The 27,830-nt window shown below is 39.0% G+C and overlaps 1 protein-coding gene across 4 annotated transcripts in view; it reads right to left on the bottom strand.

The window, feature by feature from the left end:
- The window catches only part of LOC146004622 (uncharacterized), a 106,306-nt gene that overhangs the window by 26,218 nt on the left and 52,258 nt on the right, over positions 1 to 27,830 (bottom strand). For all 4 annotated transcript variants that reach the window (XM_083143508.1, XM_083143507.1, XM_083143509.1 and 1 more), the window contains exons 2-4: positions 20,674 to 20,720; positions 19,130 to 19,333; positions 14,426 to 15,561 (exon numbers count right to left, since the gene is read on the bottom strand). In XM_083143508.1, coding sequence (XP_082999634.1) covers positions 14,426 to 15,561; positions 19,130 to 19,333; positions 20,674 to 20,694 — 1,361 coding nt within the window. In that variant the 5' untranslated portion in view covers positions 20,695 to 20,720. The remainder of the gene's footprint in view (positions 1 to 14,425; positions 15,562 to 19,129; positions 19,334 to 20,673; positions 20,721 to 27,830) is intronic.

The raw sequence follows: 27,830 nt of genomic DNA, 5'->3' as shown, positions 1-27,830 counted from the left end.
AGATTGCAACATCAAGCAACAAGGGAGACAACCCCCTCCACGAGAAACATGACCACAATGTAACACTGCCACCAGCACTATACAGGCTGGTAGATGTCGTTCCCCAGGCATTTGCCACACCCACACCCTACCATCGAATTGCCACATTGTGTACCGTGATTCATCACTCCAAACACCGGTTTTCCACTATTCTATGGTCCAGTTTTGATGCACCTTGCATCACGCGGGGCGGCATTTGGCATTTGCTTGTGTGATGTTTGGCTTATGGTCAGCTGCTTGAACATGGAAACCAACCTGCCGCACATCACGCTGAACGGTCATGGTGCTTGGCGTAGATCCTGATGCAGTTCAGAATTCCTGTATGATTGTGGCGATGTATGATTTACGTTAAGCTGTATGACCCTCTTCAACACTCGACAGTCTCTGGAGGTCAACATGGGAGGTCGGCCTGCATGCTTTTGTGTTGTACACGTCCCTTCACATTTCCACTTCACTATAACATTGGGAACAGTGGATCTAGGGTTGTTTAAGATGGTGGAAATCTCACATACAGACTTCTAACACAAGTGGCACCCAAACACCTGACCACGTTGAAGGTACGCGAGTTCCTCAGACTGTCCCATACGCTGTCTCATGCTGTCTGCAGACTACTGAGATCACTGACCATGTGATCCACATGATAGATGGCAGTATTGTGTCACTCTCAATGATAAACACACGTTTCGCAGCGTGTCCAGATACTTTTGATAACATAGAGTAGATGGACATTTTTTTAATTACAATTGGACAGGGTTTGGTTTCATGAAGTGCCACACAATCTTTCAAGCAAAAAGAGTAGAACTGACAATTTTTAATGAGTTCACCAAACAAAAGTTTCAAGTAAGGAATTCAAAAGTGGAACTTGATAGTTATTAGCCTTCTAATTTATCTAGTCTCAATTTTTATAAGCACCTGAAAATGGGATCCGTTTCATTGGCTGCAATACAACTGACCCTCTTATCCAAAGCGGGTCTATCTCACAATGCAATAGTGTTATGACTCTAAAATTTTGGGAAAATTCTTTCAATACCTAAGTGCTGCTGTGGGCAAAATTTCAACAAAGTGCAAGACACTTTTTATTTTAGACCACTTAGCATGGAATGATCTTCCATATTTCACAAAACTTCATGTAATCATCATCAGTCATAATGGAGCTGAAAGAATATACCTGTACAATGAATCGCAAACTGACGACTTGACACCATTATGACTGAGGGCCTCCCCAATGCCGGAGTGGTAGCATCATCACCTCGATACCCGGTGGAGGCTCATAGTTTTTAAAATCCCACTTTAAGGTGTAGGTTCAGTCCCGATCAGTGTTGCTGTGCATAAAGTTGACTTAAAACACCATATCAATAAATCAATCATTATGATTGAGGAAGAAAACAAGAAGTTTGTGAAACATTGCCACTTGCAATAAGAACACATTGTTTATATTATATATCGTCAATAAAAAGTTCATGCCAGAATTTCACAAATGTACAACACTTTCGTATTAGCACAATAAACAAGGATTATTGTCGGAATCCCACCCCTCCCTCTGGAGCTTCCCTCCCTATGCCCCCTGAACATTCAATATGCAGTGTTTCAGGAGTTCATGCACATCTCTGAACCTAGTGGACATATCTGGACTTTTTTTTAAAAAAAATTCAGTGCCATTACTCTCTACATATTTGGTCCTCTATTTTAAGACAAAATTTAAAAAATTTAAATGTTCATACTACTTTTTTTCTTTTTAGCACTGCATTTTTGTTACGAATGATAATATTGGAAAATTATGCGAATGGAAGTTGTAGAGCATAAAATTATCTTTAATCTGATAACAATAATGACAAGCTTGCTACTAAACCTTATGGTATAGTGAGTAAAGTTTGAACGTGCTCACGTGCTTTCACTCACTATGTGAACTCCTCTATTCTTGCTGCCTCCGGCAAAAATTGAGTTACAGTGTACTGAATGTACACATTTTGATGTATTTTTGTTCATATGTGGTACATTTGAACAATATTTTTAATATTTTGTAACATTTTAAAGTAGCCCATGAGATAGATAGAATATACAATTTTAATTGTTCTATTTTGCAAATATTACAATGACCTGCATACAAATATTTGCATACTTACCTCAAAAAAATATCACTGTTGTCTGCCATTCATTTGTTTCAAGTACTTTTTTGTAGATTAATTACACTCTTTACCAGGAATCTGCAGCGCAGTGCAAAACAGTAGAGAAGAGGAGAAAGCTAGTGGACGGAACAAAGCAGTGCACACTGCTGTAAACAACTAGTAGCTGCAGCCATGTTTCCCCTCCATGAACTCAGAGCTCACACCTTCTCTCAAGTCCTACCTGTGCAAAGTACTTGTTTTTGTCAATCAATTTGGTACTCAAAGTTCAAACTGGTGGATTAGTGATAAATTGATAAAAGGGATGACCATACTATAGAATGGTTGTAGATTGTATTAGCCCCTGTTGTTAATAATAATGGAAGACATCCAAAGGATGGTCCATAGATTAATTCAAGTCACTATAATCAATAAGGTTTGGAGGAGAAGGCCTAGAGCCTGAAACTCTTTAAGCTTTTACAAAGAGAACAAAGATGAAAATTGGTTACGACTCTGTACAGATCAATAGCAATTACGAAGCAATATTATCAGCTGTCTGGTAATAGTCATTTCAATCACCATTTGAAATATCACTGACATTACTGTTGCACTGGCTGTATGGATGGTTGGATGGCGTAGTGGTAGCGTTGTCAACTTATTACCAACAGTTCTAGTGCTTGATACCTGGTGGCGACACATAGTGGTTTGAATCCCACTTAAAACTGTAGGTTGAGTCCTGAGTAGCCTTTCTGTGTATAAAGTGGCCTTAAAACCAAAATCCAACCAACTAAGAACCTTATTGATGTTCTGTCCTGTTCCAGTTGGAAAAAAGAATGAAAAAAGCAGGACTTAAAAGTGTATCAATCAAGAACTATAGAGACCTTCAGGGCAGCCCTTTAAGTGAAAAACGTTGTCTGGGGAGGTTTGCAGGAGACATGGGTTAGCTGGAGAGGGGGGGAGGTGCTCCTATGATTTAACATGGTAACAATTATACAGCTGGGAGAATGCTTTGCGAAAATCTTGCTAGTTGGGGGATAACATCCCATCCACTCTAACTTCAAAGCACTGCTTCAGGGCACTTTCAGAAACATCATCAATTGTGCTGTCACTATTTTCTTATGGCCAAGAGCTTTGAAAGAACAACCAGGTAATGCGTCCAACAAAAGGAGACTAGCTAATGCCGTTGTTCAGACATTTGTTTTAGGGGTTGTTCTGGAAGAAGCGGTTGCTGATGTTCACATAATTCAGGTGGGTATCCAAAAATTGATGATTAGTCAAAAGATATATTAGTTGGATCAGATGTAGATTTGCTGGTCCCGCAGTTACACTGGCCCCAAAGTACCCTGTTCTTTACAGTATCCAAAAGCTCATTCAATTTCAGAGATGAACTGAGTTATCTGTTTCCTCGTGGCCATTAAAGGGCTTCTTTTTTGAGTGGGGGTGGGTTTGGGGAAGACAAAAGCAGTAGAACTTCTTATCATGTGATGAAAGCCAAGGATGATGCTCTCAAGAATATTTGATTACCTAAGGAAAAAAGTTTATTCTTGCCTTGTTTGGATTTAGTAAATTCAAACATTTAGATGAAGCACGTAACTTCAGATTCATAATTCAAACAAGCAAATCATATTCAAAAATTCATTCTTATTTGGATGAGCTCCCTCCAAGTGACTCAGCAGTATGTCAACATATTTTCATTGCTCACTTACAAATCCAGACATGGTTTGAAAACAAACTAAACCATATTGACTACGATGGAAAAGAACTTGGCCAAGATTTGAAACCAATGACACCCAATCTGTTCCTCCTGATGACTTTCTTCGCCTAATCTCACGTGGCTGCAGGGCAGCTCATGGAAACAAACTTCTGTGGTTGCCAGAGATCAGCATATGGCTGCACTGCTATGCGCGAGCATTGCAACAGACTTCTCTGCCACAATTCTCTAATGTTTTCTGATGAAAATTAACTAGATTTTCAACATTACTTCTAGAATATCATAGACCCCTCTAAATGGTGTATGTGCACACAAAATGAGAATATTTTCAAAGAGGACTAGATATGTTACACACTTTCCCGGGAAACTCTGAAGTAGGCAAAAGAAAACAAGTCCTCTGCGCAAGTAGGACTCGAGAGGGTTTGACCAATGAGTGTGAGAGTACATGGAGGGGAAAGCAACTGCAGCTACTAGTTGTTTACAGCAGTGTGCACTGCTTTGTTCCATGCACTAGCTTTCTCCCCTTCTCTACTGTTGTGCTCTGCAGATGCCCAGTGAAGAGTGGCACTAGGCTACGATAAAGTACTTGAAACAATCAATTGGCAGAGAAGAATGATATTTTTCTGAGGTAATGCAAATATCTGAAAGCAGGTCATTGCAATATTTGCAAAATAAGATAATTAACCCTGTAAGTGTGGAATTTGTTGAACAAGTCGCTACTGGAAAATGTAGTTTTTTTTTTGTCAAATTCAGTATACGCCCTCCACATTGTGCTGTTGTAGTGCGAAAGGCGTATGTATATATACGCCTCATGTTTGTTTCAACTATATATTCGATTTACTGTGGTGTATATAGTCACACAGACGTTTGGTGAGACAGAAACAAAAAACAGTAGCAAAAGAGGAAAAAGACGAAAAGAAAGAAGAAGAGGGGAAAAATTAGTTTTGTCTTCTTCTTTTTCATCTTTTGCTACTATTTTTTGTTTCTGTCTCACCAAACGTCTGTGTGACTATACACACCACAGTAAATCGAATATATAGTTGAAACAAACATGAGGCGTATATATACAATGTGGAGGGGGTTAAAATTGTATATTCTATCTATCTACAGCACATGGGCTACTTTAAAATGTAACAAAATATTAAAAATATTCTTCAAATGTAGCACATATGAACAAAAAAAACATCAAAATGTGTGCATTCAGTACACTAAGTAACTCAGGAGGCAGTGACAATAGGAGAGCGCACGTAGCGAGTGAAAACACATTAGTCTGTTCACACTTTACTCGCTATACCACGAAGTTTAGTAGTTTGCTTGTCATTATTGGTAAAAAATAAAATATAATTTTGTGCTCTAGAACATTTGTTTGGTTACTTTTCAATTATATAAAAGTAAAGTGCTCCCCTGTGCATAGCACCACGCCATGAAGGCGTATAGGGGGTGTGGGGGTAACGCCCCACACTTTCTTGATCCGGTCGTGAGTGGGGGTGATGTGATCAGCATCATGCCCCTGACCGCCTTTACCCCCCAGGGTTTCTCCCAGGTACCCATGTTATTCGACGCTGGGTGGGCGCCGGGACCGCTTCCATCGTTAGAAATGTTCCCGGACTTGACCCGGCTGGGGATCGAACCTGCGACCTCTAGCATGGCAGTCAGACGCGTTACCGACTGAGCCACCGCGGCCACTATAATATTATCATTCATAATGAAAATACAGTGCCAAAAAGGAAAAAAAGAATGTGTACAAATTTACAATTTTTGAAATTTTGTCCCAAAATTACTCAAAAACCATAGGGAATATTTAAAACATGAAGAGGACCAAATTTGTACAGTAACATTGGCACTGCAATTAAAGAAAGAACATTCCGATATGTCCACTTGTTTCCTGGACTATCTAATCATCAAAATTTTACTACCACCACTCTCGGCCACATTCGCGTTTTTGAGGAATGAGTTAAGTGCCTTGAGAAAGAAAATCTACAAATTTGAAAATATTGGCAATCGCTTCAAAATGAAGCTCCTGATTAAGTACCTTATAAGTTATTAAAGGTAAAGGTAAAGTGCTCCCCTGTGCTTAGCACCACGCTATGAAGGCATATAGGGGGTGTGGGTGTAACGCCCCACACTTTCTTGATCCGGTCGTGAGTGGGGGTGATGTGATTAGCATCACACCCCTCACTGCCTTTACCCCCCCCCACCCGGTTTCCCCCAGGTACCCATGTTATTCGAAGCTGGGTGGGGCGCCGGGGCCGCTTCCGTTACAAAAGTTCCCAGATTTGAACCGGCCGGGGATCAAACACGGACCTTTAGCATGGTAATCAGACGCATTACCGACTGAGCCACCGCGGCCACCTTATAAGTTATTACTGTACTAAAAACTTCAAACAGTAAAGCCAAGTTCACTATGAAAATTAAGGAAAAATACATGAATATTAATTTGTAATAGATTTCTTAGGACTGGTTATGTTTCCAATGTTCCCAATTAACATAATCATGAACAAAGATTATATCAGCAAAGGGAAGTTAAAAAATGACTTGTACACTTCTATTGCCAAATACCCCCAAGCAAATATAACAGATAGGCCCCGGTGGTGGAGTGGTTAGCACATCGTGCTATGATACCAGGGGTCCTGGGTTCGAATTCAGGCCTGGACATTGGTGTTCTTTGTGAGTTATCTATCCTTCATCAACTTCATATAATTATCACTCATCCATGTCGTCGCAATTAGCCAAAAATAAGAGATAAGCGACGCTAAATAACAACAATAAAGAATCACATTCGTATCTAAACAGAAATCAAGCACTGGAAACCTATTTTCGTGTAGTGTTACTCTCATTACAGCTGCACAGGCTGGTTGTAGACAATAAAAGTAAGTAAAGTAAAGGCGAAAAAATATATTACTATATTACTATAGTCTTCACTTCACAGAAACAGCCATAATTCGGATGGTCAAGTTGGTAGTTTGCATACGGAATGTGGGTTCGATCCTCTTGGCACAGTACATTGATACATCCTCTGAACCTATGGTGGTGATCCGGTCACTGCAACAAGATATCAAATAGTGGAGTCTACCTCCTGAGCATTTCTATGTGTATAATGTGCAGAACCAGTTTGTCATTTGGGGGAGTGTACCATTTGGGGGAGTGATGTAAGTTCAGAATATTTCCCATCTTGTACCCACATAAAGCGGTTCTGGAGCTCACCCAGCCTTAAATAAATGGGTACTTCGGGGTAAAGGTTGCCTGAGCGTGGTACTCATTACATCACCTCCAAAATGGCCAAGATCGAGAATGTGTAGGTCCCTACCCTCCACATCCTCTTAAAATGTGCCTTCATGGTACGGTACTATATGCACAGGGAACTTAGAAATTATTTTGAGGCACGACAGAGCATATAACACAGGCTGCATTAATGACCCTGTACACATAAACACAGTGTGGTATTTAAGAAATTTCCAGTGGGAGAGAAATTCTACTACCCACCCCACTGCTGGATCCCAAGCGGGCGTTCGGTGGGTCGCAAAGTCGGGCTCAAATTGTATTTACTGTCCTAAAAACCTACAACATTTAAATTACTAAGATATCTTGTTTTAACAATTTTAATTCTACCCGTGTTGTATGTAGTCTAAATTCTACATAATACATTTCTGTTATTCACACTCTACCGGATTACGCTTACTCATTCAAAGCTCCCCAATTTCCTCTTAGTCACGTTATTTCGGTGAGGGAAATTTTTTTTTTCATTTTCAGCATGTGAAAGTAATATTAGTCTTTTAAATTACATATTAACTTTTCTAGAATCAAGTATGCGTAATTTGTTTAAGCAAGCGTAAAAAGAGGGTTACTTGTGCCCCTACAAGTAATTCTGCTGGCATCCATGCTTATGGGTCTCATGAAGTGCAATATCCTTCAAGGTGGGTCCCGGATTGAAAAAGGTTGAGATCCACTGCTCTAGAGACATAATGATTATATAGATATATTAGATAAATAGATAGATTTCATTAATTTTGAAGACAAATTTCCGACGATTCGTAGTTTGGAACTCGTAATGCCCACTTCTTTCACTAACATGATAGCTTCACAAAGAAATCTAGCTCATTGTTCTAAAAAAAAAGCACACTGTTCACGTCAAAAATTCCATGTAGGCTATCTTCATGTACTATTGTTCCACTCATACAAATACAGACGTTCTGTGGTGACGACAAGTTTGAGTTACGTAACGACCCATTTGTAACTTTCACATTCATTCCTGCCAAATTCCGTGGAAAAGAAAAGGGAAGAGGGGGAGGTGGTCTTCAACCCTGGCCACTATTTGACAGTTCCAGGAACATAGCAGCACCTGAGGCCATATATGGCTTCCAGTTGTCTGACAGAAAAGTATTACAATTGAATAGCAAAGTGGGGAAAGTAACAAAATTGCTAATAATTTGTTGTTTCCCTCCATTCCCATCCAGGGATAAAATTTATCAAGCAGAGAGGGGGAAACAAGTATCCAGAGGGGGGAATTCCCCCACATCCCCCTACAAATACCACCCTGCATATACACATATGTATATAATATGTATTCATACATATACATAAATATACACACACATAAGACTGCGCGAGTCGCTTCGGTGACTGAGGATACCAGGTTCTTGACTCGCGATATTGCCACGGAAGTTACCGGGTTCGAATTCTGAAGAGGTAAGAGTATTTGTGTTTGTCCCTTGATCAAATTTCATATGATCATCAAGTCTTATTGCTGCAATTAGCCCAAGTAGGCAGAAAAGGAACATAAAATGTGATACGTGAAGAAAAAAAAAACAAAAAAAAACACACACACAGAGAGAGAGAAAGAGAGATATATTATATATAGTATTTTGGATTTCCTGTTAAAGAAGAAAAAATTTGTCACAAATGAGTATTTGCTTGCAGGTGGAAGGACAAAATAAACCTCAGAAATAAATAGTAAGTGTTGATCTGTATGTCTTTATATATATAAAGAGAGATAAACACTTTATATATGAAGAGGGAGAGAGAGAGATAAACACTTACTATTTATTTCTGAGATTTAATTTGTCCTTCCGCCTGCAAGCAAATACCCATTTGTGACAAATTTCTTCTTCTTTAACAGGAAATCCAAAATACTTGATACTCCTTCCTTTCGTCTTTTTGTAATGATTGCTCCAGTCGTAAATAGCACAGTTAGGCATATTTTCTTTCGCAATGCACTTAGATTCTTCTCACTAAAAGTGAAACGAACAAAAAAAAAAAAAAAAAAAGGAAGCCTGCATTATACATTCAATTTCCATGGTCCCAATAAAACAAAATGAAATAAAATTTTCCCGGATTTTGTATTTTCCTGCACTTTAAGTTCTTTCAACTTGGTCTCCTGAAAAAATTAAGTTCTTTCAACTTGGTCTCCTGAAAAAAAATAAAAAAATGTACAATCGAGGTCCCACTGTAATAAAGAGTACCTTACCAGGGTACAGAGAAGACACCAACAGCATAGATGGGGGGAGGGAGACTCTTGGACTGCCAAAGACTGTTGCCCTCTTGAGATGAGAGAAAACCACTGCCTTGTGGAGGAGGGGAGGCATCCACAAAGGCTAGAAGAAGGAAAACTCTGAAGTAAAACCAGGGCAGGATGGGCTGTGGAGCTGTAGTGAAAGCAACCAACTTACGGAATGGAACTAAATGAAATGGTCTGGTCCTCCAGGTTGGGAGCTGGGTGTGAAGTTAACAACCTTACCGTATAAAATTCACCATTGTTGAGAGGCCAATAGAGATATGCAGGATTGATTTAAAGGCTGTACGACACAGCAAGAAAAAGGACAACATAGAATTTGAGATGTTTGCATAGTGTAGGAAGCTAAAGCAACTGGAAATGGAGATCAAACAATATAAAATAGGCAGAGTAGCAACTCTGGAAATATGATAGAAAGCAAAAGGAGTTATGGATACCGATAACTTCACACTGTTTTATAGTCCTTAGATGAAAATCAACATGTTAAAAGATAAATTCAACAATGTGACAATAGTATCTGCACATGCACTTACAGAAGATAAAGAGTGGAATGTGAAAAACAATTTTTTTGACAAACTTAATCAAGTATACCAACGAACAGATAGCAGCACACGATGCAAAGATAATCATTGGGGAGTTTCATGAAAGAAGAGAACTATAGACCAGTAATAGGAAAATAAAGTCTGCAGAAGTATCAAATAAAGGTAGACTAAGATCAGTTGATTTTCTTAACAAGTAAATAATAATTTAAAAATAATTAAAAGTACATATTTTCCACATAAGAAAACTTATAAGCAAACCTGGGAGTCACCAGATGGATACCCAAAAAATAAAATTCATCATATAATGATGAATAAAACACATGCCACAAGTGTCATGAATGTGAAGGGCCATAGGGGAGGAGACTGTGATATGGATCATTATGTAATACAAGTTAAATATTGACATAGAATGTCGAGATACAGAATACACAGGAAGTAAACAAAAGAAGTATTGTGTACAGAAACTGAAGGATGTGAAAATAAATAGGATATGTAAAACAAGAACTTCAATGATGCCATACAGAAAAGGAAGGAAAGCAACTGGAAGAGATCCTACGATTTAAAGGAAAAAGAGAAAAACAACTGGTTTCATGAAGAATCAGCCGATATAGGCATATCAGTATATCGGTAAAATTACAGATTATTTTACCGATCCGATGTATCTAAAAATATCTGATAATTTAGTGCAATTTTTTTATAATTTTTATGGATACTCTATGCCCTACTTCTTAAAAAGGTAAATGTCTACATATGCAACTTCTTTTGCAGTGCGGTCACCTCGAAACACACATTTATTAAGGAGTTCAATGAACCATTCAGGATCTTCAAGGACCATTTCCAATATTATATCAGATTGGTAGAATATTGGTTATCGGTATCGGCCAAAATTTCAAATCAGCTCATCCCTACAAAAATTAAAGAGAAAAAACAAAAGATAGATTAAAAATGATGTAAAGGAGAACAAAGAGGACAGTAGAAGAATCTACAAAGAGGCTGAGTTCGAGTGTGATTTCCCAACAAATGATAAGGTACAAAAAGGCACTGGCAGATCAAAGAAAAATAAATCACCAGGTAAAGATGGATAAGTGCTGAATTGATAAAAAAAATGAAGATATGAAACATATAAGAAACCTAAATTAATAAACGAAATATGGACATCAGAGATAATGTTCGAGTATTGCAACACATCAATTATGTGTCCAATTCATAAAAAGGGGGATAAGCTACAATGTAGTAATTATAGGGGGATATGTTATCTTGTATAAAACCTTAAAGAAGTTTGATATCCCTATACATTAGTGAATCTCATTAAAATGACATTAGACAATTCCGCAAGCAAAGTCAAAATACAGGGGCAGATGCAGTGGAACCCCGATTTTACATTCCTCGGTTTTACATTTTTCCACATTATACATTCAATCATGGAAGTTCCCAACACAGCAAAATGTTATAAAATTTTCCACGATTTAAAATTTTCCCGCAATTTTAAGTTCTTTCAGCTTGGTCTGATCGTAAAATCGAGGTTCCACTGTATTTGAAACATTCCAAGTGAGAAAAGGTTTAAAGCAATGGGACATGTTATCCACTATTCTATTTGATTTAGTTTTGGAAAAAGTAATAGGCATCATAGAAACATATCCAAATAGAAGCATATTGCCACGAGCTGGAAATACGATGCTACATCATCAAAAATGCCAACCAGCATGCAAGGTTGCAGAGAAGCATCTAAAGAGAGTGGTCAAGGTGAACCCTGGGTTTTAGTGCTGTGAAGCGTGTTCTCATAAAGATTGGACAGTGCCCAATGTAGACATCGTCACGGACCACATGGCACCGTGCTGATGGACCACAGCAGGTACAGTGATGACCTAGTATTTTAAGTATCAGTGTTTAGATGCCTTAATCCGGCTCGTGCACGTTTACTCCCTCACTTGTTCGGCCTGTGCATAGTAAATTGGTGAAAGGCAATAGAGCATTATCATTTACACTTCCTCAAAATTAAGCATAAATACAACCCCTTGCAGGCAAGCAATTAGGCCCACATTTTCCTTAGTATTTTTTGTAACATTTATGCCATGACCAAAATGCTACCGTGTAAAGTGAGAAATTTTATGGCATTTCAGATGGCATGGTATATTTCATGGCATTTCTCAAGGATAGTATTGGTCCTATTTACGTAGCATTTTTCATAACATAAAAAATCAGAAGCAACCTCTAGGTCATGAGTGAAGATGTAATGGCGGCTGCCTGAGACATAAACAATGTATCACTTCACATTTTTAAAGACAATAACTATTCAACCGACAATAACTACTCAACCGAGAGAAATAATGTTTCGTATTAAATGGTTTTTGGTACAAAAGAATGGCGATGCTTAAATACATACTTTATAACGTATACAGTACACGCATGGATTGTAAACACCGTGCACTCACCATAGATGGTGTAGCTCGACGTACCTCTTGTGCTGTATGTATTATACATTGTAATCACAAAAGCGAACTGAAATGTTTCATGAAATGCTTTTGTGTAAAGTACCATTTGCTATAAGATTTTTGGAAGCATTTACATGCTAGCAAAAATGTTAAAGGAAATGCTTTCGCCTAAAGCCAGCCTTAAGCTGGTGAACGGCCTAATGTAGCAATATTAAATAGAACAAGACCATATTATTCTTATGCTGATGACTCATGGTACTCAGACCGTCATTGAAAGCAGCAGCAGAGTTAACCACACAAATACAAGAAGCAGCACAAACAGTAGGACTATTGCAACAAAAGACTTAGCATATGAAAGCCACAAAGAGTATCTCCAAGAAGCCGGTATTGAACATTAATGATAAGCAGTTTGAAGAAGTTAACGGCTTCAAATACATGGGCCTATTGATAACAGCAAAATATGAAATAAAGGAAATTAAAATGAGACTCGCAGAACACATTTTTTTGTGTACAGAGCAATCAGTAAAATTGAAAATAAAAATAAGTGAAGATCTTGAAGAAGGTCAAAGCCCTCAGAGGGTCATAAAGCCAAGGACTAAGTAAGTAAAAAATGCATTTTCTTGATCTCGTAATGCATCAAAAATAATACAACAGGAAAAAGTAGCATTATGGATTCCGAAGATATAAAATCAAGATATCCAGTGAAAAGAAGTAGCATATTCCCTCATGAAGATGGCTGCTCTTAGCTGCAACCTGTTAGGATAATTGAAGGATTACTATTAAATTTAGACACCTGCATTTACTGTTAATTAGTGACTTGTTGTTAGTTTAGATCTGATATTAACCATAAGGCAATTACAGGAAAGGAACTATGAATATGGAAATGATTTAATTATGGCATTCCTAGATGTAGAAAAGGACAGAACAAAGATTTGGAAGGCTCTAAGAAAGGAGTCGAGGAAGAGATAGTGTGTAGAGTACATACAAGGGAAGCAGAGTTGTGTGAAGACACCAGTGGGAAGAACAGAGTGGTTCAGTATAAGTAATGGACTAAAACAGGAAAGTGCTCTTTCTCCACTGCCCTTCATAATTACAATGGATGCAATTAACAAAAAGGTGGGAAAGAAGATAGGAGAGGAAGATATGAAGGCCTTGTTGTTTGCCGACGACTTAGTAATTATGGGGAAACAGGAAAGAAGTAGTACAGAGACAGCTTGATACGAGGGAAATTCCGAAAGTTCGTGGATTGGCAACACTGCGCCAATAAGCAGTCTGTAATTGTTGCACGTGAAGATAGCCTGTGGTATGCTTTGTTAATGTACGAGTGAACGAACATGCAGCTGTTGTTTGTTTGGTTGCTATAAAAGTCTAACTGCAGAGTGTATTACAATGGCAGATGAGAATGATATACCGATAATTACCAGACAAATGATCGCTATTGAATTTTGTGTGAAGTTACACAAAAGTGGCCAGGAACCGTTTGAGATGATCAAAGAAGCTTACAGTGACGAAGCAATGGGCTGATCGGCCGTATTCAAGTGGTGGAAGCATTTTAAGGAAGGTAAACGCAATGTGCAGGATAAGACAAGAAGTAGGCGTCCATCAACATCAGTGAATGATGAGAACATTGTGAAAGCAGACGTTGTTGAAAGAAGATAGCCGTTTATCGATTCGTGAATTGACAGCTAAACTGAATGTTGGTGTAGCAAGATGTCACAAAATCGTTAAGGAACACCTGAAAATGTCTCGTGTTTGTGCAAGATGGGTGCCACGTTCACTGAGTGAAGAACAGAAGGTCCGATTCTTCTGCAGGATAACACTAAGCCACATGTGGCATGGCAACCTGAAAAAAATTAAAATGGGGGAAAATGTAAAATCGAGGAAAATTCTAGAACATTCTGCTATGTTGAGACAACCACCTGATTGAATGTATAATGTGGGAAAATGTAAAATCTGGGAATTTAAAATCACAGTTCCACTGCATATCCTACAACTGCATTAAAATTATACACCTTGTGTAGTTTTGAAATTTGTTGAGTGCCTCAAACTTACATTTAATCTAACATGCAAAAAACACTGACGAGACTTACGCCATAGCAACATTGCTGCCATCGATGACAACAGGGCGGAGACCTTCCGACGGTATACTTTCATCAGGATTATATACATTAAATCCAATATCCTTTGGCTGCGTAGAAGCACTGCAAGATGCTCTGGATTCAACACCACGGCTGGTTGACGTCGCACTGTTAATTCCATTGTACCTTGCGCTACACTGCTTTGGAATGGGTTCACCGTACTTCCGATGTGTTTGAATATCCCTTCGATGATGCGAGTTCCTGTCATTCCGCCTATTTCTAGCACTTCTCGTACGGTTGCGGTTCTTTGGATTGCAATTTTCTTTTGAAATTACAGATAAAGGTATGAAGTCAGCACCTTCTAACTGCAAGTCGCCGCTGCCAACAACCACCACTTCAGATTTCTCTATGCACAGTTCTTCATCGCTCTCGATCTCTATTATAGGAGGACTTGCCAAGTCACACATCGCTCTATCACTTGCATCTTCACTGGATGGTTTTGCTTTCTTCCTCTTACTTGTTTTGTGCCAACTTTTCTTCTTTTCTTCCAAAAGTAGCACGCTCTCATTCAGGTCACAAACAGTTACAGAGTTCTTCCTTTTGCACATGGAATTTATCATCACGGCATCATCATCGCTGTCATCACTACTTGATTCGGAAGATTCCTCAAACCTCTTTGTTGATTTTCGGTCTATCCTGAAGATTTGGTCTTCCGAGACTGATTCGGCACAGGAAGATCCTTCTTCTCCTAATACGCACTCTATCAGGACCGAAGAATCTACGTCCTCCCTTTGCTTTGACGGAGACAGGGACTGTTTCGGTTCTTCTCCTGACGCAGTAGCAACCACTGATGGAAATTCCTGTTCAGAAGAAATCTCATCAAGTTCCCTGCTCTCGTTCAATTCTATGACAACGTTATCCCTGGCTTCTGATATCAAGCTGCTCACTAGATCATGAGTATTAGCTTTCATAGGACTGTTTTGTTTTTTACTACCTTCTGGGATGCTTCTGCTTATTTCGATTACAGAATCATTAAGACTTTCCGCTTGTAAAGGCACAGCCTCTTCTAGATGTGATCGGGAAGTACGATTTGTAGCAGGAACAGCCTTTAAAACTCCATGACCTTGCAAATATTGCTGAAAATATTCCTGCAAAAAAATTAAAGAATATTGTTCACAAGTAGATACCCACGTGCACACATACAGGATACACATACTTAAAAAAAAATACTACTAAAAATGTTACTATTATCACTTGTACGAGGTATGTTTATACTGTGTTTTTTTACAAATGATTGACAACAGCTGACCTTGGGTCTTCTCTTAATGTATTTACACCTGAACTGCTGGCATTAACATAAACTGGTGATTTGCAGGTATTAGAAAAATGATAAGAAAAATATTTAGATAATGAGCTATATTGGATGGGTTTGTTAGGAGGGCTCTGTCTACTAGTAGGTGATTAATTGAAGATTTTGATCCTCTACTGTGACGTCATTCATAACCTTCCGCATAATTGATTTGCTTTATTTTATGCATCTTCTCAGCCAGTTTTGGTTAATGGGGATGAATGGCGATATGATGAGATGGATGAAGAGACAGCCACAAACACAATTCCTACAGATCCTGGCTGTAGGTCCGGGTCCCAGGGCCTCCATAAGTCTGCAAAAGGCAATCCTGGGTGTAGAGCCATGACACATGTTAGTGCAGCGTCTTTATCTGTTAGTGCGATGCCGGCCTAGTAAGAAAATGTTTGCAGTGCCTCCTGTACAGCACCTGCCACCTAGTTATCACTTGAGCATGAAATCTTGACACAAAATTATGTCCCCTTGGCATGAACAACTTAATCTGACACTGTGGTAAGTGTTTGAACAGGAACAGTGGTTATGTGCAGTAGTGAAATGTATCCTATCTCACCCCACATATTTATTTCCAAACTATAAACAGTACACTGTCACTTACAAGCCTTGTAACATATTTTTCTGATCACTCCTCGTAGTTGCAGCACGTGTTCAAACATAGCCACCTTTTCATGGATACAGTCTCACACTCTTCACACAAGGTTAACTGATACTTTCCATTGGGTTTGAATGAGCAACTCTTCGGTTGCTCTTGCGTAAGACAGAGTATCTAAGAAATACAAACCATATATTTTGAGTTTGCAACATCACAGTGCTGAGTGATACATCAACAAAGGAAAATGAATAAAATGTAATATTAAATCTTATACATATTCTGAATGACTTCCAATAGTAACATGGGCAACATAATATCTAGTCAAGTTACCACCACCCACAGCCTATCATGTAAGTTCGGACACACTGCATGACAGTAATAAGGCAGGTTCTGAGTTTGGCCATAATTATAGGCAATGGCGGCAAGTATAAAGCACCTTTAGCATAGGTCCATAACAAAAAATAAAAATAATGAAAATATTGGGTGACCTGAGGGACCAACTGGATCACATAGAAAAAGCATTTCCTGTCCAGTGAATTTCCCTTTTATCGCATACTGTCACACTGGTGATGTGAAATTGCACGAGTTTTCCTTAAAATTGATGTTATCATTTGCCATGTTTGTGCTGCAAAAACAAAATATATGGTAAAGGTAAGGTAAAGTTTCCCATGCATATAACACCATGCCATGAAAGCACATATAGGGGATGTAGGTGTAGGGCCCCACACATTCTCGACCAAGGGCATTTTGGAGGTGATGTGATCAGTACCATGCTCCAGCCACCTTTACCCCCCAGGGTTCCCCCGGAACTCATTGATTTGAAGCTGGGTGAGCCCAGAGCCGCTTTATGAGGGGACAAAGCTGGAAAAGTTCCAATACTAGATCACCCATCCCAGGAATCAAACCCAGGTCTCCCAACTGGGAGCTAGATGCCCTACCAACTAGACCACCGCAGCTCCTACATTTTATTTTCAATTGCCCTGTTTTTAACAATAAATATAAGCTGGCTAAGAGAAAGCAACGTATTATCACTCATGACAGCTACAAACAACTACTGCAGAAACTCCGACAATTCTTATTGAACGAATGCTCTATCATAACCCACCAATGTTGCCAGATATTGAGGAAAATGTAAGGTGTGTATGTTGTACGAGAGGCAAACAATAAGTTCGTGCCCTGACCCACTTACGGTTGTGTCTGATGAATCAAATTCTGTAGTATTACTCATGTATCATTGTATGTGTTGCAAGTTTCAAGCATGAACTGGGTGGAACGACTTAAAGTTACCCAACTCAGGAGCCCTCTGTAGCCTGTTTGAGGCGGCATAGAACTCTGAAATTTGGTGAATCCACTATGCAGACCATGGGGAAGAGGATGGTGGTAAAAATGAATAGTTCAATTTTCTGCCACCAGGTTGAAATGTGGTGCTGTATTTCCATGATGGGTTGTAATAATGACGTAAACTGCTCCAATTGGTTATGGATTTTGCCTTTGCCTTGCAATCTTGCAATAAACGAGAGATTTTCTTCTTGCAACTTCCAGCCAGTAACAAATGTCTTTCTAATTAATAACTCAGCTAAATCACTTAACATAATAATTGTACAACCCATCATGGAAGTACAGCACCACATTCCTACCTGGTGGCAGAAAATTGAACTATTTTTTTTATCGGCATCCTCTTCCCCACGGTCTGTGTAGTGGATTCACCACATTTCAGAGTTCTACGATGCCTCAAACAGGCTACAGAGGGCTGAGTTGGGTAACTTTAATTCTGGCCACTCGGTATCTAATAAACTTTTTGTGTTAGGCATGTAAACATAACAGAAGGTGAGGCTATATTGAAAAATTGAGCCTTCAGAGTTGCAAGCTGTGGTCAAGTATCTACGGTTGAAAGGTGGCGCAGATATTGGGAGATAATCAACAGTAAAGAAGTGGCATAGGGAATTCAGCTGCGGTCGTGAGTCATGTGAAGATGAACAGCGTACCAGAAGACCATCAACAGCCATTGCCCAGGAAACTATCGATCGCGTGCAACAAGTAATCAACACTGATAGGAGGTCACTGCCAGGACACTTGCTGACATTCTTGACATATAAAATGGTAGCATTCATACCATTTTAACTGACCACTTAGGATTTAAAAAAGTAAGTTGTTGTTGGGTGCCTCAAATGTTGACATGCTCAAAAACACAACGGATATCCAATCATGCGGCTTCAAAAGCTTGTGATATCTACGTACCTCATATCCCAGATCTCGCAATGAGGGACTACTATCTGTTTCCTAAATGAAAGGAAGAGCTGCGTGGTAAGAAATTTCACAACGATTCTGATGTCATGGATGTTGTGGAGGGGTGGTTACAGGAACAAGACAGAACATTTTATTCTACTAGAATTGCGTTAGAAAAATGATGGCATAAGTGTCTGGCACTGAGGGGACTGTCAAAAAGGATGGAAGAAATTTCCCGTTACAACTACCAGAAGTGGGTCAGGGTAAGAACTTATTGTACGCCCCTCATATATGATAAACATGACTTCAGAATTGCACTCTACACAGCACTCACGTGCATATGTCCTCAGGGAATCTAAAGTTGATGGTATAAATTCCTAAATAAGAGGGTCCTCTTTCAAAGATGTTTTTACAAGCATAAACTATCTAAATATTTTCAAACACTTGCATATGAAGCTAATTCTACTAACATCTACTTTAAAATTTAAGTTCTTACATTCAAGTATAATTTCTACATTGAGGAAAGAAATCTCACCTTAGCTTTTTGAAAGTTTACATCTTCTTCTAACCTCTTGAATACAACTTCAAACCTTCGTTCATTAATGACACTTGGTGCTCCACGCACAATAGAAACTCCGAACTTGTCTTGTAGAGTGTTATCAAGTTGACCATGGAAACATGTAAAAGATCTTTGTAGAATAAAAATCCCGGTGTGGAAGTAATTCACTTGGACTGTTCCCTAGAATGATACAAGTTCAATGTTTAAAACTGTGTGAACAATCATTCCATCCTCTATTTAAAGGCTGCTTTTACAAATTTCTCTCAGCCTTAGGAAAAAATACCTCCTACCTCCACTTCAAACGAGTAGCAATATTTCTGACTCACCCTGTACTTCTCCTCCTCAAGTCCCTGGTGAAGGAGCCTTTCAATCACTGTTTTAGGGGTTGGGGGGGGGGGGTGCGTAACCTAGACAGCTCTTGGCAATGTACACAAAATAATGTCTGGGCAGGAGTTTTTCATGGGCCCAAACAGGCAGTAGATGTGGATGGAAAGTGACTGTGACAACTGGGTGGAAGAGGCAACCTGGAAAAGCTGCATCACATGTTCTCGGAAATAGAGGTCTTTTGAGACATACAGAACATCATACCATTAGCTGGCTGGAAACTGGACAGCAGCACTGAGAATATCACAGCTCTCTTGACCTTGTGTAACACCCATTAGAAGCAACAGGGAAATGTGCAGAAGGTGAGTTCCTGTAACATGGCAATGGACGCACCTTCATATAAACTAGAAAACAAGCATCACCATAACTAACTTGGAGTTCCATGTGTTGCAAAAACTGCCATAATGCCCTTACATGGCTCCAGCAAACATTGATGAACTTTAAGTAGCTGTCCAGGTGTTCACATCCAAAAGGTGGTGTCGTAAGGGCCTGAAAAAGGAGCCACACCTGGCAGATTTGGCTGTCACAAATTTTGATATAATATTTAGTTTTATGAAGAAAGATATGACAAATATCACAATAACCAGGAATTCTGAGACTCAGTGCATCAGGGTTGCTCCAGCTTTTATCCAAAGGTAAATGAGGTGAAGCAAGAGTTGATTCAAAGCTTGGTGGTACAACAATGGAACATTACAACTAACAACCCTCCCCTCCAAACAACCCCTCCCCACACACACACCAACAAACACGCGCGCGCGGGGTATGAATATTGATCAAAAATATTCTTGCTCATTTTCTAAAAAATGATCCAAAATATGTTTAAAAAATTGAGAATTACATGAATCGACATATCTGAGCACATATGGCTGAAACATAGTGCTAAAAAAGGACTGCACTTTTGTTATTTTGCATTCCTTTTCTGCCAGTTATGGCTAATCACAACAACGATGAATGATAATCAGATGAAATTCACAAAGGGACAGTTGTAAAGGAACCCAGTGGTGAGATCGAGTTAACCATCAAACGTCCTTGGTCACGAAGGTGACTAAAAATATCACAGATATCTATCAAATTACAAAAACAACCAAGCATGCTTTTCTTTTACTTTACCAAATTGCAATTCCTTATTAACTTACAACTGAAATATCATCAGCCATTCTTCCTTTCTTCAATTAACAGTCACCTGCAAAAGAAATGCCAATGAGAGAAAAATGAATAAGAAGTCACTCAAGAGATTGTCATCAAATTGCTGCCATACGTACGAATATAAAGAGAAAATCTGTTTTCCATTAGTTTGGAGAGCATGGCTAAAGTTTGAAGCAAGCACAGCACCTACCTTACTTATTTTTCCAATACTAACTGTTACATGTGTAATGAGCAATTCGAAGACTCAGGGTTGCTTAAGCTTTCCCCAAAGATAAATGAGGTAAAGCAAGACATTAACCAATGCTCCGTGGCACAACAGACACTCAGGTATGAATACCGATCGATCAAGCATTTTCAGTTCCTCCCCCTCACACACACAAAATTTAGATAAACCAATTACACTGTAACAAGTCACAAAGCAGAAAATGATTACACACAGTTGCAGTAATACACCTAACACACACTATACATACCTAATATCCTGAGCATTTGAAAAAAGGAATAATTCATTTCATAAGTAAAACTCTATTAAAACATTATATGAACTTCTAACATAATTGTTTTTATTTATTATGAATATAAGTATTTATGTATTTTATGCAAAAAAAATTAGGCAAAAAAGCATTAGGAAATAAAGAAAAAAAAACAGTCGCAACAAGAACAACAAGGTCTCCTTCCAAGCGAAATGTTTACATGAAGGGTTTGTTAATAACAAAACAACTCATGCCGCTATAGTTTATTTTCTGAAACAAAGTGTTAAACACAACAAAATACAAAAAAGCATGCATAGTAATGTCAAATAATTTATGATTAGTGACGTACAAGGCTCGTTCAAGGTTGACCGGGACTTTTATTTCTGCAGAGGAAATAGGTAGCAGAAGAAACACCAAACTATGTCAGTTTTTCAAAGTATTCTCCGTGCGCGCCGAGGCACCGTTGCCATCGTTCTGGCAGCTCCCGAATTCCTTTGGCGTAGAAAGAACTTAGTTGTTGTCGTAGCCACTGGAGGACATCGCTCCGCAGTGCTTCGTCTGTCGTGAATTTCTTCCCTCCCAGATGGTCTTTAAGGGGTGCAAACAAATGATAATCACTGGGGGCTAAATCCGGACTGTAGGGGGGATGGGGCAGAACTTCCCAGCGCATGTCGGCCAGAGTTGTTGTTGTCACATTGGCCGTGTGAGGGCGGGCATTGTCATGGAGAAGAATGACATTTCCAGACAACATCCCAGGTCTTTTCTTGCGAATGGACTTTCGTACAGCACCACTCAACAATGTGGAGTAATACTGGGCATTAATCGTGCTCCCTTTGTCCAGAAAATCCACATGGATAACGCCCTTCATGTCCCAGAAGACACTTGCCATGATCTTTCCAGCGGACGGCTGCGTTTTGCTTTTCTTGGGGGACAGGGAACCTTTATGCCGCCACTTCATGCTGCGTCTTTTGGTCTCTGGGGTTGAATTGTGCAACCATGTTTCATCACACGTGATGATGGATTGCAACAATTCATCACCTTCTGCTCGAAACCGATTCAGAAGCTGTTCACAGACCGTCCTGCGTGTCCACTTCTGATCGAATGTCAGCTGGCAGGGAACCCACCTTGCACAGATTTTGCGGAAGCGTAAGTGGTCGTGAATGATTGTCTCAACACTCCCGACACTGATATTCACCTCGGCAGCAATATCCCGCACTGTTACTCGCCGGTTCTCAAGAATCATTTGCTCAACACGTGTGATATTCACTGGTGTGACTGCAGTCGGGCGAATGTGTCCATGCGCTTCATTTGTCACCAGCTCCCGTCCTTCGAGAAACTGCTCACACCATTCATACACTCCTGTCCGCGACATCGTTTGTTCACCATACTGTGCTTGCAATCGTCTGAAAATCTTAGCTCGTTTCACTTTCTCCTTCACGAGAAATTTGATTACACACCACTGCTCCACAGCTACAGACACACTGCTTGCCGCCATGTTCACTGCAACTGCTGCGCATGCGCGAAATACGTCATGCCGGGCACTAGTTACTCGCGAAGGAATACATTACGTCACCCGCACGTTTCATCTGATCCGGCTATTCATCGATTTTTTACGTACGAAAATCCCGGTCAACCTTGAACGACCCTTGTACAATTATGTGTGAGTACACAGTGGTGGAAGAAAATACTACCCCCAAATGACTCTATGGGGGAAGAAATTCTTTCCACCAATTATATTATCAAGAGAGAATAACTGGAAGATGAATTGGAGGAATTATTTAATATTACATCATGGCAATATTGTTTCTCAGTCTGTTTTGGATGTTGCATTAAGCATTATGATAAATAAATGCATCGCAACATAAGGCTAAGCATTCTTCAAATCTGACAAATACATCTCATTTATTTTGATGGGTGTCACATAAGTGTCATGGTAAAAGATTTTAGCAACATCAACTCCAAGCTCAATCAGATTGGGTGTCTGAAAAGAGTATTCCAGTTTGATCTTCAACCCATGACTAATTGGGAAGCTCATTTGACAATCTCTTTGTTGCACTGCACTGCCAGCAACTCCAATTGGGATCTATTTCTATTGGCCAATTATCCTCCAGGGTGTGTGATCGGGTGCAGGTGGCAATCTCAGTTTCAAAGTGGATCAGGCTGGCCACTCTATGACCATGATAAAATTCAAGTACAATTCCCGGTTTTCAAGGAGAACTTTCCAAAAATTCAAGGGTACACGCAGATGTTTTCTCTATTTCAACCTTACGTATTACCGCCTCTCACCACCCACATCATACACAAACAAATATATGCATTAACAATATAAAGGGTCTGTGCGATTCCATGTGTCCAAAAATTCTAATTCAATTCAATTAAACAGTATATATATTTAATTTAAGGTGCCATTTCTCATACTCGAACTAGAAATACATCAATAAACACAAGTCACAAATGTTACGGGATATAGTAATCTACGAGAAATTGTAAATTGTATAAGAATTTCAAATATACCTAATCAACTTCAAGATATATTATCTTGCAATAATCTTCCGTATGTCAGATAGATTGTTCTGCAAAGGACAGTAACAAACCAAACAGACTGAGAGAATTGTTTTTATTTTCCATGCAGCTTTTTCTTTTCTTTTCTTTCCTCGATAAAAATAAAAGCTAAACTGTGAAAAAACTTGCCTCAGAGCATTAATGAATATGTATTAATTCAATGGGATTTGGACTAATAAACATTGCAATTTTTCACGTGTACGAAGAAAAATTCAAGCAGAATTCACACATAATTCCCGGCGCCAATAATTCAAGCATAATTCCAGGAATTTCCGGTGAGTAGCCATCCTGTGGATGCTGTATGACTAACCTTGGCTGCCCCTTTAGAAGTGTTGCCAAGCAAAATCCTGCCTTTGCTCCCTGTGTTCTCATTAAAAGAACATACAATGAGCCAAGGTCGTACATAGGTCGCAAATAGGTCTTGCAGTAAAAAAAATCTTCGCAGTCCAACACACTTTATATCTTGGAAAATTAAATATTTCTCAGGTAACAATTGTTAACATGGATCATGAACTATGACTGTCTGTTGATTACAAGTAAACCTATGTTGTGCTCTAGCAAGTAGAAGATAGAACACTTCAGTGATCGTTATTCAAGAAATATATTTCTGAACGAACAGTTAAAAAATATCAAATTTCAAACACATCTTAATCAAAATTAAATAATCCAATATACACACCCTGGACAAAATATTAGTCACCCCCAGGTAGAACACACAATCATTTTCCCAGCCCAAATTGCATCCTGATAGTACTATGGTGGGCCAGTGAGCAGCAACCTCTGTGATAAAGCTTGAACAGATACCTTGAGAGATTATGAGCTTCAGTCGTGTGCAAGCAGTTTGTGAAATGGATCGCAAGTCAGACGTGATGGAGTGGCAAAAAGGTGCCATTGTGGTTGGGCATGTACATGGACACAAAGTGAATGAAGTGGCCCAGTTTGCAGTGTCAGAGCGGACAGTCCAGAGGGTGTACAAGGAGTGGTGCACCTCCCAAGAAACCTCAACTGCGGCTGAAAAACACTCATGACCAACAGGGATCATTGCCATCTTAGACGTCTTGTTGCTGCCGATCGGTATCAAAGTTGGCATGAATTACTCAAAACAATCACTGAGGGTTGCTCCCATCCAGTTGAAGGAAGGATATTTAGAGAAGAGAACTGTGCAAGATGGACATATGGTACACAGTACCCCGGGACCCTTTGTAACAGTGGTTCACAAAGCAGCACATCTTCAGTGTACTTGGCAGCACCAACAATTCACCCAGGAGGAATGGAAATGTCCGATGAATCGCGTTTTTGTTTATTCTAACGATGCAAGGTGACGAGTGCACCATACGTCACATGAGACTTGGCTTTCCATTTGAACTGTTTCGGAAGCCGGAGGGGGTGTTGTGATGGTCCAGGAGTGTTTTTCATGCCATGAACTGGGCCCTATCATGCAGGTGGCTGAGACCTTGAACCAGCACAGATACCTTGCATTCCGGATAACCATGTGTTGCCCTTTACCATACATCTTTGTGATGCATGAATGCCCCTTTCTTCCAGGATGACAACTGCAACATCTGCATTGCATGATGAGCATTCCACCACTCTCTCTCATCTCAAGTAGCACACTAATTCCCCCGATTTGAATACAATTGAACATCTTTGGGACCATTTGGAACAGAGGGTGAAACACACGAAGAGGCATCCACGTACTATAGCAGAACTGCAAGACCGCCTGATGCGTGAGTGGTTGCAAATTGATGTTGCATAATTTCACAACCTTGTAGCATTCCTGTTGCAGTGAATTTATGCATTGATCCAAGCCAGAGGTGGCGTCACCAGCTATATTAAGTTAGTTCTGGTAGGGAGTGACTATTTTTTTTCCGAATGTGTACATCTTCAAGAGAGAGTAATGCCTTGAGCATTACTCTGCAGTTAAACACTTCATATTCTTGTTATTTTGACTTCATTTAATGCCTATTATTTTGTTAAATGTTAATTGTGTCACAGTCAACCAGTTTAAGAAGAACCACAAATAACTCATTTCACATTTAGTTTCCAAATTGCATCATTATCTCTCACTAGTGACATCGCACTTATTACTTGGTAGATCAAGTGGATCTATCAACCTGACGACAAGAATTACAAAATAATCAAGTTGTCAACATTTCAGCAAGGAAACAGGAGTCATGAGCTATCGGAGAACTATTCCTTCTCCCTTGGCCTTCATGGCTTGTATTGTGTCTTGTACATCTAGTATAAGAGGAATAAACCTTTCACTAAGGTTAATATTACACTTTCATTTTACTATGAAACTCATTGCAGCTTATTTGAGTTTCTTGCTCACACACGAGCAAACGGTAATGCACATTGCATGACAAATGCTCACTACTAGGAATACCAACAGGCAACTGGGATCTCATAAAAGAATCTGTACTCTGTAAAATAATAGAATGCATTTATATGAAGATGTTACCAACAGTCTTCATGATTGTGCAACAACCACAACTTATATCAATCTGGAAAGAGAAAATACAGTGTAAAATACATTTCAAGGTAAATATACATGTACACATGTATGTATAAAATACATTTCAAGGTAAATATACATGTACACATGTATGTATATATAAGGTAGTTTTGCAAAATTTTTAACTCTGACCGATCAAAATAACAGTCTAATCCTATTGTATACACTAAGATTTCATCACAAAGACAAAATATATAAAGGATAAGTCATAAATATGGCTACATGTTTAAGTAAATGTAGTGTGTTACTGTACTATGTAGATGGAAATTATGAATGGTATATTAAGCTTGAAATTTCATTTTTATTTTCATTTTACATAAGTATCATGTGCCCGACCTTACGTCATTAGCCAAAATGGCACTGAACATGTGGCAGCATGGACAATTACATACCAGATTGATTGTGAGACTAGCGAGATGTAATTTTAATTAACATTGTTGCCGTCCACTGTGGGAAAATGCAGAAAATGACTGCTTACGTAAAATTGTTGTTTAGTTTAAGTCCATTGCTGTGCTAATGGCTTTCATGATCATTCTGGTATGCAATTACCCATGCTGGTACATGTTCAGCACCATTTTGGCTAATGTCGTAAGATCGCGTGGATGATACTTATCTGAAATGAAAAATGAAGTTTCAAATTTAACATACCTTTTATAATTTCCATCTACATTGCACAGTAACAAATGTGTACTTCAAATGTGAAGCCATATTTATGACTCGCCCTGTACATATGCAGTCTCAAAATTATTTTCTCTACAATAGTCAACCTTATGCACTAATTTATTGAATCTGCTTATAGACTACATGTAATTTATGTTTCTGCTGATGTAACAAAATGGAATTTAATGAGTCCAATGTACTTGCTGATTATTTTGAGCATTAATATACCATTCATCACATGGAACCAGAGGAACTTAACACCAAAAATGCGATTTTCAGTTTCGTTTAACTTGTTGCCTCTGGAGAGCTCTATGTGAAGTCAGATCCACGTATCTCCACTTCTGATTCTTAGCAGTAAGGTGGAGTCACGTATCTCCAATTTACTGACTCTTTTTAGTTAGATATATTCCTAAAAATACATCATTTCCTCCTTCCCTAAATTTGAAAAATTGGAGTTACGTCACAGGACAATTTAACCATTTCCAATATCCACAAGTATTTAACAGAAATACAATGGCACTTCCATCATGGCAAAAGTAAAAAAGCTATTAAAAATGTTGTTTGTGTATCATGAATAGATACCTCACTACAAGAAAACAGAGCTTCAAAAGTTCCAAGCACACTTGCTAGTTTTTTCCCGTCCTAAAATAAAATAACCTCGAAAGTAAAACAAAAAAAACTGAATACTGGAATTAGTTTAAACTTTAATGCATGGACCTTTCTTTATTCCACCTTGAAGTCTTTCAGGGTAGGAGGTTTTCAAGCACATACATCTTAAATGTAGTCCTGCATCAACAAAAAAAGATTTAAAACTGTGTCCTCAAAGAACTGCACTCTTCTGAGAAAGAAAATTTGTACCCCACAAAAAAAAACAATTAGAAGGAAACTTAAATTTTGGAGAAAAAATCATATTTGGAGAGTCCCTTTGGCCACTGCA

This window comes from Lepisma saccharinum, chromosome 22, assembly GCF_977018435.1.
Source record: "Lepisma saccharinum chromosome 22, izLepSacc3.1, whole genome shotgun sequence".
NCBI classification, from domain to species: domain Eukaryota; kingdom Metazoa; phylum Arthropoda; class Insecta; order Zygentoma; family Lepismatidae; genus Lepisma; species Lepisma saccharinum.
Note: the sequence above shows the minus strand (reverse complement) of the source record. Positions and strands in the feature narration are given on the sequence as shown.